We start from the raw sequence: 15,885 nt of genomic DNA, 5'->3' as shown, positions 1-15,885 counted from the left end.
CCCTCCGCTGCATCCGCTACAGAGGCCACCGTGGCCGCCAAGCCAGTCCCAGAAGGCAGCACAGCCTCTGACAGCCATCACATACCACTGTGCCTTTGGACAGGCTCAGGTCACCTCAGGGCATACCGAGTGAGGGCGGGATGTGACTAAGAACTGCCACCCCAGCTGTGGCTGAAACGATGTCAGGGGACGTCAGCTTGGCATCTGAGGTGCCTGGACAACATGGAGGAACACGGGGCTTGGATTGTGCTTGTGGAGGAACAGCTCCACATCTAGAATCTGGAAGCTTACACTCCAGTCCAGGCGCTGGCACACTGTAGCTCTGTGACCTTGGCCTTGTCCCTTGATTGCTCTGAACCTCAGTTTTCCTACATGGAGCTCGGGGGTGATCCAGGTGGAGGAAGGCTATGCCAGTGGGAGCGGAAATGGGAACACCTGTCTGGAGTGTGACTAGTACCTTAGATTTGTCCACCGCACTGGAGCCAGCAACTCACATCCAGGAACTTATCCTAACAAAGTGATCATGGGTAGCTATGCAAACATAGTCACAAGGACGTTCATGGCAGCGCTGTGCATGGTGTTAAATAATAGGACATTAATAAAATGGTAGAACATTTGTAAAGAAAAAATCGGAAAGTAACCGATTTCACAGGATGCGGTGAGCAGCAGTAGAGAGAGGAGGGGAAGAGAACCTTGTCGGCTTTGACGCAGTCTCTCCCTCTGTGAGGACCGGTACTAGTGCAGTCATCAGGATTATAAACCTGGTATTTCTTCATATTCTCCAGGCCCTCCGATGCCAGCCAACGTCCTCTCAAAAATGACTGAGTGGCTCTATTATTACACTCAGGGAGTAGCGCTCAGAACCCTGCCATCAATCTTACATTTGCTTACTTAATATAGTGGGGATCAAAAGCATCTGTTGTTCCTAAGGATTAAAGATGTTCCCTCATAGGCGATATTGGCATCTCTGGACAGTCATAAATCTGCCCTTTCCCTGAGCCTCGTGCTTCAAGCCTGGACACACAGTCCACAAAAGCACTGAAGGGGGTTACTGTGGGCGACCCCCCAGATCATTCTGATTAAGCCATGGGAGCACTGGTGTCTGCCATAAATTTACATCCCAGGTACTTTTTAAATCTGAGCTGATGGCAGTTAATACTTCATCTTCCTTCATGACCCTTGTACTGAGCAGGAGAGCTGTCAGCCTGGGTAAAAATGTTTGTGAGACACTGCATCACAGAATTAAAAAAAAAATATCCTCCAAGGAAATCAACTACGTAAGAGACTCTGTGTGACACAGCCGTGAGCCGTCACCTCCATGAATGCACGTGGTCCAGGCAGATGGCCCGAATTTACTGTGTGTTTGTATGTAAAGGAAACTGTGCTCTCTGCAGAAGGAATGAATGAATGAGTGAATGAAGGAACACCCTAACAGACAAATGAGCCAAAAGCTATGCCCTGTGGTTTCACAGGAAGTCTGGTTACTGTGGACCCCCTGCCACTGAGGGGCAACCTTTGCTCCCAGGGCCCCAGGGAAGAGAGCAGACGTCTTTAAGGCTGGTCTGCACTGTCAGATTCTGGGCCCAGTGCTGGCCACACCCAAGGGCACCCAGGCTCTCTGTTCTACAACCCGGCCCAGGTGGTCTTCTCTGTAGGTGGCTGCCGCACCAAGGTCACCATGCTCAGCTCTGTCCGGGGCCTGGCCTGTAGGGTTAAACTCCCCAGCTGGCCACACCCCTCTGCTGTCCGCAGGGCCCTCACCACCACTGAGCAGGTCTCTGCTTGGGAAACGGACGGCAGATGAGCCAGCAGGGAGGCCAGGTATGCCTTCCCCAGACATTCAGCGTGCACGGGACTCGCAGGTCTAGGATCACAGTCCGTGAGAAGGTGCGGACAAGGGAATGGGGTGTGAGCTGGGAGGACACTTCTAACTGCCCAGGGAGGCTGTGACACACCATGCAGACTCAGACCCCAATTTCTCCCGTACCTACTGATCATGGGCCTTGGGTCAGTGGGCGTGGGTTCAAGTTCTGCCTCGACCGTCTACTGCGTATGTGGACTTGGGCAAGTTTCTTAACCTCATAGCTTCCTCGTAGGGTCGCCGGGAGAACTTAGTAAGATGAAGCATGTAAATGCTTTAAACACATGCTTTGCCTGGAGTAAAACTCAGTAGATGATAGCCACTATTCTTATTGCCTGTTATTCTTATAACCCCTAGAGGGAGGAATAATTGTCATCACCCCAGAAAACAGATGGGGAGTGTGTGTGAAGTCTACACCTTTGTTCTCTCCAGAGCCTTTGCCAGCAAATGAATCAAATTTTATATGCACGATGGCGCCCTCTGCTGGCTGCCCAGGATTAGCATTTTGGTTCTAAAATGAACCAGTGCAAGTTCAAAGCTCCTCAAGCCGTTTTCAGCAAACCTCCTCCTAACTGGAACCTGCAGACCCCTAGGAGACCCCACCAGCCCTGTCTCATGTCTAGAAAGGCAGAGGCTTGCAAACCTCAAAAGGGCTGTCCTCTGAGACTCCGTATACAACATACATGTTGGCTGCAAACTGTTGTGAGGCTGTCTTTCTGCAGGGTCCTGCCCCACCAGGATCCCCCAAGGAGGAACTGTTCAGCCCTCCACCCCTCTCCTTGTTGCCTGGTACACAAAACTGGTCTACACCCAACCCCAGGGCAATGGCATAAAAGAGGAAGATTAGGGACATTATTGAATAACTGATGACTTGGCTTCACTGGTGGCAGTTGACGCCTAGGAACCATTCTCCGTCTTTCTTCCCTACCCAACTTCAATTTAGTTCTGGGTGGCAACGTGCCCAGCTAATAATTAGTTCACCTCCTAAACTCCCTCACATATTTAGTGTTGAAAATTAGGGGGAAAACATAAAGACGGAAACCAAAATCATCCACAATCACACTCCCCAGAGATCACCATCAGTATTTTGGTGCACTGACTTCTTTTTGGGATTCATACACACTATCAGCATTTAAAAAATCATACTGCAGACACAGTCTGCATGCCACCTTTCACTGAACGGGGACATCAGTGATGACTTTCTCCAGGCCTTTGGGGTGTGATTGCTTGGCTTCTTACCTGGGTCTACAGCAATCATTGTCTCCAGTTCTCTGATCTTCCGAACGGCTGAAGCTGATGCCATGCTATAGTGCAAAGGATCCTGGGAAATGTGATGGACCTCTGGCATTCCCTCAGGGGTGAGGCATCTGGCCGGAGCCGCTGGACCCTTCAGGTCAGTCATCACTGTGCAACCCGGTGCGCTGGTGAAAGCCAGTGGGGTCACTATGGCACACAACAGGAAGGATTAAGCCCAGCCACTTATCAAACCCTGTCCATTCCCATCTGGCCCACCACTGATGGGAAAGATGGCATCCATACCTCCAGTCAGCCAACAGCACTCCCTATACCACTTGTTGGCACCGGGTCAGAACAAGCTGGCTTATGGCTAAATCAAGTTCCATCTAAATAGGGGCCCCTGATTTTTAGGCAAGTGAAGGTGGGTAGAGTGTGGGAAAAGAAGGGAGGTGCCCACAGCTACAAATGGGGCTCTAGGAGTTTCCACCAATGTAATCCCACGGATATCAGAAAGCACTTACTAAACCCAACAATGCATCAGGCCACCTTGCTTTATTTACTTTGCAGCAGACGTTAGATTTGCTGACAAACAGCTCTCTCTGAACGTAGCCTGTAGTTTTCTCATAGCCCATATATTTAGCTTTGGTTTATGCTAATTTTGTTCTTTTAAAAACTCCCCTACTAGATTCCAGGCAGTGTGACCCGCTGTAGCATAGTTATTAAGAACATGGCTTTAGCACGGTGTACACACTGGAGCTTGAGATGCAAATTAATCCTCCTTAAATCTGTTTCCTCAACTATAAAATAATGATACTGCCTTATATGGTTGTTGTCAGATCATAACTGGGAAATGCACATTAAAGTGTTTAGCCAAGTGCCTGGTCCAGTGTAAGCCCTCAGTAAGCAGTGGTTTGCATTACTGAGCCAGGGCTGTATCTTATTCACTCTTAGGTCTTTGTGCCGACTAGGTGCTTAATTCTCCATATATTTAATTTAGACCTTTCTTTCAGTGTCATTATTGTCCTTGAGAACTCTAACCCCACTCAGCTACATGTTCCCTGAGAAGAGGGAACATGGCTTATTCATCTCACAAAGGCACACAATAGGTGCTCAATAAATGCAGATATGAATTGAGTTAATAACATTTTAGATTTCACAGAAAACAGTAAAATTTCTCAGATCTAACAGAAAGCCATAGTCAGCCAACATTTCAGAAGGAAAACCTACTGATGTGCGTCAACATTCTAGTTCAACTTTCAGCCAGGATATAAAGGGGGAGAACTGACTGATGAATGCAATCGTAGTTTTTCTGTTTCAGACAGAACCTAAACTTGGTCACTCTAAAGCCAGGTACACATCAGAACGGTCAGCTTGGAGAGTGACATGGGATTTTGCCCTACCAGCTGTGAGACATGCAGCAATGAATCGATTGCATTAGGAGTTTCACTATGTACGTTTGAGCATGATATGGTAAATTAGAAAGATTCAAGGTTGTCCCTGACCAATGATGTCATTTATCCTCATTTACAATCAAACCTGCTATCACAAGTCAGGACTGAAGGGCGATCCTGTGCTGGTAAGCCGGCAGCAGGGAGAATTCTTCTGCAGGGCCTCCCCTGGCAGGTGGCAGGGGAGGGGTGAGGTCACCGGGCAGGAGGATGCTGACTCCAGGTGTGTGGATGTGTGTACACAAGGGAGTGCACACACACTCGGAAACGATCACAGGCTGGCTCCCTGAGAACTGCATCATGTTTCCTGCAGCATTTTACGCCTAAGATCTGGGCCTAAGATGCCTGGTACAGAGCAGGTTCCCAATACATTAATGTGAAATAAACAAATGACTAGAATCCTGTGTCCTGGTGTTTACGCAGCATCACCGTATGTTAGAGATAATCTTCCCCTATCGTGAGGCCATTCTGATAGCTAAACTTCCGTGAATCCTTTAAAAATAAATTGAAAGTAGCACTAAATTATATTATCTGTAGTGCAAGCCAGGCTGACCTGGCTAGAATTTTCCTCTGTCTACGGCGATGGGCTGCAATAATTATTATTTTTAATGACTCTGTCACATCCCTACCTTACTGTGAGCTAGTCAGGGCGCCCTCGTGTGTTGCTTCATTGTAATATCACCCTAGGCCTTTGGAAAAATGGACTGACAGTACGGGTCTCAAATAACCTTGCAAAAGCCACGTGAACTGCTTTGTTTAGTTGTGTTGTTTGCCTTCACCTTTGCTTTCAAAGCCCCACCAACCTCCAAAATGTCTCAAGAGGTCTTGCTAGACATTGGTGCTTCTGTTAGAAGGGGCTGTGAGCCTTTCACTGAAAGAAATACATTTAATCAAAGCGTATTTGAGCTGAAAGATGAATTTCACTGGTGAGACCCAGCACTGGGATGGAAGGAAGAAGCCAGAGAGATCTTCACTGTGGGCTGTAGGCCTATGCTTTGTTCCTTAAGTCATTGTACCATAAGCCTATGCATTCAGGAACTAGAGACCCACCTGAATTCATCCTCGGTCAGAGTAACTGCCCCCACAAGCCCAGACTTACTGCAGCCACTGACAGCTTCGAGACTGGTCAGCTGAGAAGGCCAGAACACTGGAACGTCCCCCGGCTGACACACCACAGGCTCCCCGTAGTCAGGTTTGGAAAGGTCTTTGATTCCCAACAGTCCTGCAGTGGGGGAAAAAAGAGAATTCCAAGGGCCCCACACTGGCCGGTACCACCCGAGTTTAACACGTTGAGTAGTTTATGGTTTTTTCTCCAGGAGGAACTCTAGTCACAGGACTGCCGTAAACTGTACTGGAGAAGGACCAGAAGAAGACCAGGAATCAGGACGTTAACAACTCAGGATGCTTGCAGACTTCTAGTCCATTTTGAGTGGCATAGTTTCAGAGCACAGAATCTCAAATGCCTGGTATGCTTGTTGGAGGGGACTTGGGGGCCCAGTACTGTCATCATTGCCAGTGATTCTGAGTTTGTCTTGGTACAGACCATCACACAACCCACACAGAAACTCCACTGCTTGACCGCCAACAACGGCCCTACCCCTGTCCAGCCATCAGAGCGCTCACGAGGACAGCAAAGATGGATGCACTGGGTTCAATCCACCCACTAGTCATAAAACAACTCAGCAGACACTTCGCTTTGGGTGGCCTTGAGACCATCATTCTGTGAGGAAAGTGATGAGTGCTGATGGCATTTTTACAGAATGCTGGGCTTTGTCTGATTTTCTTTGTTATGCAGCTGAGGAAGTTCAGTTATGCTGAACTCTGGTTCTCACCCCAGATCCAATCGCAAGCCCTCATCAGGCCTCTGAGAGCCTCCAAGAAGCCTGGGAAGCTTCCATGCTTGGATCTGCTCACTCGCTGTCAGACTGAGTTAATACACTGGGGATCAATGGATTTCAGTTTAAGTTAACTCTTGGAAGGAAGCCGTCTCCTGCCCAAATATGCCTCTGAACAATAGCCTAGATTAGCAGTTGCCATGATTTCAAATCTCAAGACAAATAGCTCTGCTGACGTCCTCCCCCACCCCAGGTTCACTTGAAGTTCACAGGGGCTAATGGGTGAGGCTGGCTATTCTTCCAAGGGCATCACCTTCAACTCTGAAGGGCATCTGCAAACCCAGCTCTAGGATTGCTGCAGGAAGCTGGGTCTTGACCAGGGCCTTCACCCCTGGAGACCCCTGGGAAAGATGAGAACAAGTCAGGACAACTCAGGAACACAGCACGTTCCTGTCTTCTCGGGCAGAAGTCCAAGTGCAGCTGTCAGAATCATGAACGAGCGTGGACACTGACCTGGGTCGCCAATGTGAACGGGTTGTCCTTGCTCACCCGCCGCGGAGCAGCTGGCCTGCACTAGCCTTTCCAGCTTGTCCTTGGGAACGGGCCTCATTGTGACCACCAGAGGGCAGCAAAAGCCAGCGATGGTGGCGCAAGGCACGGCTGTCTGCCCAGAAATCAGAGTGAAAAATGTTAAAAAACAGAATTAGCACAGATCGAAGCTCTGAGCAACATGAGTTCAAGGCAGCTGAATGAAGGAGGAGGTCCAAGGAGCTATCACAAAAATATAGCTTCTTTTTTTATGTGACATAGAGATGAGGACGTTTGCTGGTAATTATTGGTCTAAAAGAGAGACTCAACTTTGTGTGTGCCCGGGACCCCTTTGGTAGTCTGGTGCAGCTACGGACCCGCATAGAAGTCACATATTTAACTGAATAAAAGGAAATGCATAGAATTGCAGGGAAACCAGTTATGCTGCTAATGCAACTATCAAAAAATTTTTTTTAAATGTAGTAATGGTGATAGATATGCCTCCTTGATGACAGTTCAAGGAAGAAGACGGCAAACCCACCACTGGAATTTGGAAGTAGTGATCAATATATAGCACATTTGTGAGTTATCAGGAAGGATTACAATGGAACATGAAAATATCTTTGATTTCTTTGGGCAGCCACATAGTCACAGGGTCTGCTGGCATGACGTTTTTTCACTGCATTCAAAATGGAAGGAAATGCTCATTTTCAGTTTGAAGCTAGGAAAATCAAAATGTACTTTTTTTCCCACCTAATTTCACAGACCCTCTGAATTTTCTCCACAGACCGACTCGAGGGGACCATGGACTGCAGCAAACCACAAACAAAGGCCTCTGGGAGAATCAGAGGCAGGATCCCCGGGGTCTCCTCTGCCTCATGAGTCCATTCAGGGGACGCAGGCCTGTGCCCTGAGCCCACAGAGCCTCGCCTCACTCCTCTTGCCTCTGTGAAAGCTGCCAGGATGACCTGTGTGACTTTGACTAGCGATGTTTTTTCTCCCTGCTGGATGGTTTCTGGTCCCTGTAGCGGGGCTTAGGAAAGAGGTAGGACATGGCCAGGAGGCTAATGCCCTGAGACAGTCTGGGCAGCTGCCCGCAGGGTTTGCTGTTAGCACCCTGTCAGCAGCAGTATGAAACCTTGGTGTGCCTGCCAGTTTGGTGTTGAATAACAGCACTTGAGAGGGGGCACATGCCGGGATGCTCACAGAGGACAGGCCGTGCTCCCCGAGGCTGAGGCGCCTCCTTCTGGGGGTGCACTTCAGCCCTCAAGGCCGCCAGCTGAACCCAAGATGCCTGCCTGGGGTCAAGGCGCAGAGGCGTCAGTGGTTGACAGAAAGCCGCCTGCTCACCACCGGGGGCCCTGAGGTGTGGAAAACCCAGGGCTCTGCTGAGCACTTACTGTAGGAAGTGATGGGCACCTCTGTGCAAAGCATCTTGTAATTGTCACACCCCCTCTAGGGGCATTTTATAGATGGGAGCCAGGGGTCCTGGGTTCCAGCCTGGTTTGGGGACTTGGGCAAGTCCCCTTCCTTCTCGAGCCTTGGTTTCTGCATCTTAAATGAAAGGCTGCACACACAAGCCCTGAGATCCTCCCAGCTCCCTACCTGCTACAAGCGGAGGTGTGTGCCAGGGCCAGCCCTGCCCCCGCCCTGCCCGGGGCCCCTCCGCAGCTGCGGTCCCGCCCCCACCCTTCCGGACCTTCAAGAAAACCGCTGGGGCACACGTTTCACACATGAAAAGCAGCACACGCTGTGGGCAGCCTTGTTTCTCCTCAGAGGCAGCTTGGGCCCCTCTGGCAGGAGCCCAAACCAAGCATGTTTTAATAAACGTCCTGGAGCCCTAGACAAAATCTCCCCAAGTCCTCCCTACAGGAACCCCAGGGCAGGATGCTGACACTGGCTGACCATGCACCCCGCAGGGTAAATTCTCAGACGTCACACAAATGTCCCAGGAGGGGTCGGTGGAAGGAGGGATCTGGTTCTCTCCCTGTGACAAGCAGTGGCTGGAATAAAACCCCAGAGCCACAGCAGGGAGGCGACCCCAGAGTGGGCTCATCCCGGGAGAGGCCGCCACCTCTGGCCAAGAACATGACCCAGCTTTCCTGACAGAGACATAACCCAGCAGCTAACGGCCTGGCCGAGGCTCTGCCACAGATCCCTGGGCATTTACCCAGCCAGATGCATTCTGCTCGATGCCAGGGAGCGTCTTCCAAAATCTCACTGAGATGCCCTAGTTTAAAGGAGCCAGACAAATTCCAAACAGGTTGGGTTTACACAGCACAATGATCTGCCCCAAAGGGCTTGACTCACGCTCTGAAGGGCACACTGGGCACTCACAGCCCCTCTAGAGGTAGTCAGGAGAGAGGCTGGTGATCCCATTTTCCAGGTGAGAAAACAAGCTCAGAGAGGTTCACCACTTGTCCTGGGCTGCACAGCTAGAAAACGGCTGAGCTGAGGCCAGAGCTTTAGTCCCCTACCTCCTGGGCCAACGTTCTCCCCATAGCAGGAAAATACAAAATGACTCCTGTTTTCAAATCATCCTGCCCCTGTGGGTGGCGTCCCTACCTTGTATGCACCCAGGTGGCCATGGTCAGCTGCGTTCCTTCCAGGGAGCCCTGCTTCCTCCAAGGCGCCTTCCAGGGAGAAGCTGCGGCCCAGGAGGAAGGCCACCATGTCCTTCAGCTGCTCCGAGCACTCCTCCAGCGAGGTCAGGCTGCCCATGCAGGTGCCAAACTCGTATTTCCGGAACTGGGGACAGCCCATCCTGAGTACACAAGGGAAAGCTCACTGGCCCCCAGACTCAGTATGCACTCTGACAGTGCATTTTTAAAATGGACTGGGGAGAGCAAAGAGGACATCTGGGGCTGAAATTTCAGGCACCAACACTGAGGAAGGGAACACAATTTTGAGCAGGGGTCCTTGCTGGCATCCTTCAAATCTTGCCAGACTGGAAACTTTTAAATCAGCATGAATATAATGTGGCCCCTGTCCCCACCCTATTATATTTCCTGTAACCTCAACCAGAGACCAGCCAAACCGGCAAGGCAAAAACAAAGGCACCCACTCTGCCATGGAGGCAGGGCCACAGACAAAAGGAAGGGACAGAAGGCATGTGTCTCAGGGAAGCTCTCAGTTCTAGCAGTTGAAAGGCCTCTCTTTCCTTAGAGAAATTCTCTTGCAGGATTGAAAGACTTTGGTTATAAGCCTAGTCTTCATTCACTCCAAAACCATTTTGCTGAGTCGGTCCTCCATGCCTGGCACAGGCCAGGTGATGGGCTATAGTTATGGAGCTGACACCAGCCAGCCTTTAAGAAGCTTGAAATCCTACACTGGCAGGTGAGAGTGCATTGAAATCAGATGCTTGCAATACAGAGCAGCGAGTGTTAACAGTCTGGGTAGAGGAGTGACTCAGGGAAGGGAGAAATCCATTCTTTGCCACAAACAGGGAGGTGCTGGAGCTGGGTCCTGAAGGGTGAATAGGAGTTCACCATTGGACAAGGAAGATAGAACATTCTAGGCAGAGGGAGCAATGTGTGAACAGCACAGAGGCGTCAAGCCCTATGACACATCGGGGGATCTGCTCTAGGAGCCCCTTAGGTGGCAGCATGGGAGGGACTAGAGAAGAGGCAAAGGGGCTGACCTCGGGCCCAGGCAGGGGCTCTGAAGGACCCTCCCACCCCTGGAGTCCACAGAGGATAACTGAAGAATGTTCCTGGGAAGGTTTCTCTCTGAGGAGAAGGCTGGGGATGACTGGAGTGTCAGGGGTGGGGCAGACACTGACTGGGGGCCTGGTCACTTACACGTCCTCATCGGGCTAAGGTAGAAGCCATGGGAAGGCACTGAAGAACTTTAAATGGGGAAGTCACACGATCAGATGTAGTGTTAGAAGAAGTCACTCCAGTGGGAGAGCAGACGATGGGGTGGGCCGGGGGAGTAGGAGAGGGTCAGAGTGGGGCGAGGAGGACAGTTAAGAGGTCCTAAGAGTTTAGGAGAGAGATGCGAGCCCGAGCCAGCATGGTGGGAGAAATGTGGGCTCCCTGGAGTGCTATTACAGAGGCAGAATCAGTAAGGCCATTTATCCCATATGTTAGATTTAAAAGCATGAAAGAACATACATGACATATTAACAATGTCTATCTCTGGGTGTTGGTAATGCAGATGGTTTTATTTTCTTAATCCTGTGCAGCCAGGTTTCTAGCTTGGGTGATGATGTGGATGGATGGCAGTGCCAGGGGGATTTGTCCAGGGCTGGACTTCCTTGGTGATCCCAGAGATTTTTCCCAGGGCAGGCAAAGGGAACAGGTGTAGGAGTGGGAACTTGAAGAGGACAGCACCTTCCTGAGCCACAGTCATGACTGGGGCTGCATGCCAGGCACTGGTGGTCCCCGAGGCAGGACAAAGAGCTTCCTGGTGACAGACACCTGGCTGCAGCATCTGGCCACTCCTCAGCTTTCACCCTCAAGCCCAGGCATTTTACCTGGTGTCTGGCACAGCACCCAGGGCAGGCAAGGTCCACTTGCCCGGCTCACTTCGGCCCAGCAGGGGTAGAGGGCCACTGTTGGCCTGGCAGAACTTTTCAAAGGCCAGAGCAAGGGACCTGGGCAGGACCACCACGCTGGCTGGCTGGAGCCCTGGGTTTGGTGAGAGAAGGACAAAGGCACGGTCAGTTCCTTCTTGTAGAGCCTTTTTAATTTAACGTTTTTATTGAAGCGTAACATACACACAGAAAAATGCATGTTAGTTTACAGCTTTATGAACTTTCACGAAAGGAAGACACTCTTGGAACCAGCATCCTGGTCAAGCAACAGAGTGTTATCAGCATCCCAGAACCCCCTCATGCCCCGCCTTCCAGTCATCACCCTCCCACGCTCCCCACAAGGGCAGCCACTGCCAGACATCTGGCAGCACAGGTCGTTTTTGCCTGTTCTTCACACATGTCCTTCATGTAACGGGATCATGGTATTTGTGAGTTTTGAGTCTAGCTTCCTTCACTCACCAGTCTGTTTGGGAGCTCCATCCATAGAGCTGCATTTAACAATAGTTGGTTTCTTCTCCTGATGTGTGGTAAATTCATTATTACAACATATTTACCCCAAATTATTGCTGATGGACATCTGAATGGCTTCCAGTGTAGGTTACTACAAATGGTGCTGCCGCGAACTGTTCAGAATGTGTGCTTTGGGCACCCATGTATCCAGCTCTGTTTGGTACACACCTACGATTGCAGGAAACACACTTGTTCTGATTTAGTAAATGCTGCTAAGCAGTGTCCAAAGTGGTTGTACCGATCTGCGCTCCCGCCGGCGGGGTGTGAGCTCTTGGCTGCTCTGTATCGTCTCTGACACTCGGTCCTGCCTGCCTTTCTCATTCCAGCCATTCCGGCAGGCAGGTGTGCAGCGGCCTCGCCCTGACGAGTAATGCGGATGAGTGCCTTTTTATGTGTTTTAGTGGCCATTCGGGTATCATTTTTGGGAAAGAAACTCTTCACGTCCTTTATTTGGGCAGGTTCATAACTGAGCAGGCTCCAGAATCCCTGACTTCCCTCCAAAGAGACAGTCTCACTGGAGCCACAGAGGAAGCCATGTGCACGCCACAACCTCATCTGGGGGGCAACCCACCAGCCTCGGCAGTGGGAAGTTCTTTGGCTTTGAGGGCAAACAAACCCGGGTTTGAATCCCGATTTTGCCTCTGGCCAGTAGTGTGACTCTGGGCTTGGTTTTCCCATGGATAAAGTGGCATAAATCACACCCACTTCAAAGAGAACTCCGTGAGTCCTTTCCCATCTGTAAATTACCTAACACGTGGGTGTTCAGGAAGTAGGAACTGGAGTTACATTCACTCAAGGAATCTTGTACAGACCTTTAAAATTACGGTTCAGAAGAAATATTTAATGATATTAAAAAATGTTTGGGATGTATCATCAAAGGAACATTACCAGGTAACCAAACAGTATGTTCAGGATATTTTCCTTTTGAAAGAAGATAAGAGAAAGAACTAGAAGGAGATACATCTACATGTTAATCATGTATTCCCAGTGACAAGATTGTGGGTGATTTTAATTTTCTTCTTTGTGCTTTCTTCAGTATTCTAAAATCTATGCAATAAATAGGTTATTATTCTGTATCTGGAGGAAAAACAAGAAAATTTTGTGTTTCAAAAAAGGGGACTATTTCCTTTAAAAAAGATCATCCCAAAGAAAAATATAATTATACTCTTTTGAAGAAATAACCTTGGTGACAAATCTCCTAAATGCCAGATTTGCTCTAGCAACATGTGAACATTTATTTTCTGCAATAATATTTGTCAGTTAGTATTTTCCGAGTGCTTATTATGTGCCAGGCTCCCTGTGCTAAGTAATTTATACGTGCAATCATCTGTATTTTATACAAGAGGAGGATAAGGCTCACAGAGTTGGAGTGACTTTCTCAGGGCTCCCCGCTGGGACATGGATTCAAGGTTACATGCTGGGTTACATGCTGGGACAGCAAGGATTCAAGTCTCAGACAGGTGACCTCTGAGTCCTTCTCGGGTCACCACTGGGCTGGGGGCACAGGCCTCCCTAGCGTGGGTCCACCACCCTCTCCGGGATGGTGTAGTGAGGCAGGTGTGACCCTCTGCAGGGAAAAAACTAGGACTGGCTCCTGCTCTAAGAGCCTGGAACTCATTATCTCAAACCCTGCAATGCCTGCCAATGCTACAGACTTTCCAAAGGAGGACCAACTGCACACTCCCAGCCGCAAGCCCAAGGAAGCTGGCTGCATGTCTCAGGCGAGCCCAGCATGCCTCCAAAAATTATCCGGAGTGAGGAGGGAGGGAATCCTGCCAGCTCAGAGGCCTCCCATTTCCTGGCTACCCCTTTCTTACCTGCAAAGCCTGTTTCAAGAGCAAAATGGATTAATACCATAAATCACGAGGCATTAGGTGCACAAAGCTTCTCTGTCTCCTTCTTAATTAAATGGACTTCAGAAGGCACTGCGTTCTGGTTTTGTTCATCTCCACTTCTGGTCACAGAAAGTCCCCACATTGTTCCCATGAGTAACAGGACGTCGAATAGAGGACTCTGGGGTGTCTTTTTGGAGGGGGCAGTGGACACATGACCGGAGGGACTTCAGGTCTGAAGCGATTCATGCGTCCCCTGAGCCTCTCGGCCTCCAACTAAAGTCATGACAGTGTTTTCTTTGTGGAGAGAAATCAAGTGAGTCCTCTGAATCCTTTTACCCAAAAAAGCAATGCTCCCTCTCCTCCAACCTTTCTAAAAAACTTAATAACAAGAGGAAAAAAAAAAAAAAGCAAAAGCCCTTTAACGTTCCTAATCGGACATGAAGTCCTGGAAGAGCTCATCTCAAGCTGCAGCATTCCAGCTGCCCCACAGAACGAGCTGCTTTCCTCCCAGAGAAGCCACGACGGACAGCCGCTAACGAGGACCCGGCCTCTCACCCATGCCGGCTCCGTGGGGAGGAGCCTGTGATCACTTTCAGTGAACAGGTGAGGCTTCAGGAGGTCACACAGCCCACCCGCAGCTATGGCCGGTAAGGAACCACGCTGGGACTCACACCCAGCCTGTCTGAGCCCCGCTGTTTCAGCACCTCCTCTGAGGTTCTGGTGAGCCTGGCTGAGTTGGTGTTCGCTGGTTCATTCTGTGTGAAGGGTTGTGGTTGACTGTTACTTGCTGACCCTCTATAAAGCACATTTCCCAGTATTCACCCCCCTGGGAGCCCCTTCCTCCTTGACGGTGGCCCGGGCCATGTGACTTGCTTTGCTAACAGGACACGAGGAGATGTGGTGCAAGCAGAGGCTTGATGTGTGCTTGTGCATGAGGGCGCATCTTCTTGGAATATTCTCTCACGGAGGCCTGAGATACTCCGTAAAGAAGTTTGGCTTCCACTGCTGGAGAGACTTCTTACAGTGAGGAATGTGAGGGCTGGTCCCAGCTGTTCCAGCCACCCCAGGGGACACTCCAGACATGTGAGGAAGAAGCCATCTTGGTGGTCCAGCCCCAGCAGACACCACATGGAGCAGAAGAACCACCCAGCTAAGCCCAGCCTCAGTGCAGAACTATGGTTGAAACCACTGAGTTTGGGGGTGCTTTGTTATTCCACAATAGAAAACTGGACCCACAAATAGCGACAGAGGCCAGACAGCCTCATAAATGATGCAAACTGTCCTGCTTTAGTCCTTTACTCTGTGCTGCTGGCTGATCTCACTGTAAACAGAACAGTCTATCTTTACTGTGGAATTTTGCTGGGACTCGGGTCTGTTTTCTCCTGAGGTCCTTACTAGAGCCCTGGGTGTCACTCCTGGGAGACAGCGGGGAGATGGGTGCTGCCCAGAAAAGAACACCAGTCCAAGGAGGGAGGCGTGGACTGAATCAAAACCAGAATAAAACGCAGTGTAAACTGGGGGCACTGTTCCTGGGAGAGAAAACCTTTTCATCACTTGAGGTCACTGGTGATTATCCCCGTGGAGCTTGGCGACCAAGCAGAGCTGGATGGTACTAGACTTCACATCCGAGTCTGGTCCAAGGGGCTGCCTCCTTCTGGGAAGTTAAGCAGTGACCAAACGGAGAACCGCATTCTGCTCTTACTCTCTGTCTCCCATGCAGAAGCCAGAAGTCTCAGGAATTCCTGGGACCTACCTTTCTGATATTTCCGGGAATTTTCTTTTAACATCTAGCACCACTCACCTTCAGCTGAGCTGGACATGTTTCTGATGTTTGGTTTCTTCTGTAGAATCAAACTCCTTACGGCAGAGGGAAGGCAGGACTTCCGGAGGAGAGTGAAGGTCATCATGTCACTCTTGACTAGGCCGCAGGGAATCTGGGTGAGGGGACGGAGAGGAGCAGATGAGAAAGCACAGCTCCCTGGGAGGCAGGTGGCAGCTGCGGTATCAGGGCTGCTCCTGGCCCTGTCCCGGGATGGCTGCCATTCACAGCAAGTGCTGTCCCCACCCGCACCCCTTCCTCCTTCCCCGAAGGCCT

The 15,885-nt window shown here is 50.2% G+C and overlaps 1 protein-coding gene across 8 annotated transcripts in view; it reads right to left on the bottom strand.

The window, feature by feature from the left end:
* DGLUCY (D-glutamate cyclase) overlaps positions 1-15,885 on the bottom strand; it is a 120,281-nt gene that overhangs the window by 33,042 nt on the left and 71,354 nt on the right. For all 8 annotated transcript variants that reach the window (XM_032482512.1, XM_032482513.1, XM_032482514.1 and 5 more), the window contains 6 exons: positions 15,592-15,724; positions 11,386-11,539; positions 9,474-9,672; positions 6,894-7,044; positions 5,645-5,767; positions 3,101-3,304 (listed from right to left, as the gene is read on the bottom strand). In XM_032482512.1, coding sequence (XP_032338403.1) covers positions 3,101-3,304; positions 5,645-5,767; positions 6,894-7,044; positions 9,474-9,672; positions 11,386-11,539; positions 15,592-15,697 — 937 coding nt within the window. In that variant the 5' untranslated portion in view covers positions 15,698-15,724. The remainder of the gene's footprint in view (positions 1-3,100; positions 3,305-5,644; positions 5,768-6,893; positions 7,045-9,473; positions 9,673-11,385; positions 11,540-15,591; positions 15,725-15,885) is intronic.

Source organism: Camelus ferus, chromosome 6, assembly GCF_009834535.1.
Source record: "Camelus ferus isolate YT-003-E chromosome 6, BCGSAC_Cfer_1.0, whole genome shotgun sequence".
Lineage (NCBI taxonomy): Eukaryota > Metazoa > Chordata > Mammalia > Artiodactyla > Camelidae > Camelus > Camelus ferus.
This window is presented reverse-complemented; position numbering and strand designations above follow the sequence as displayed.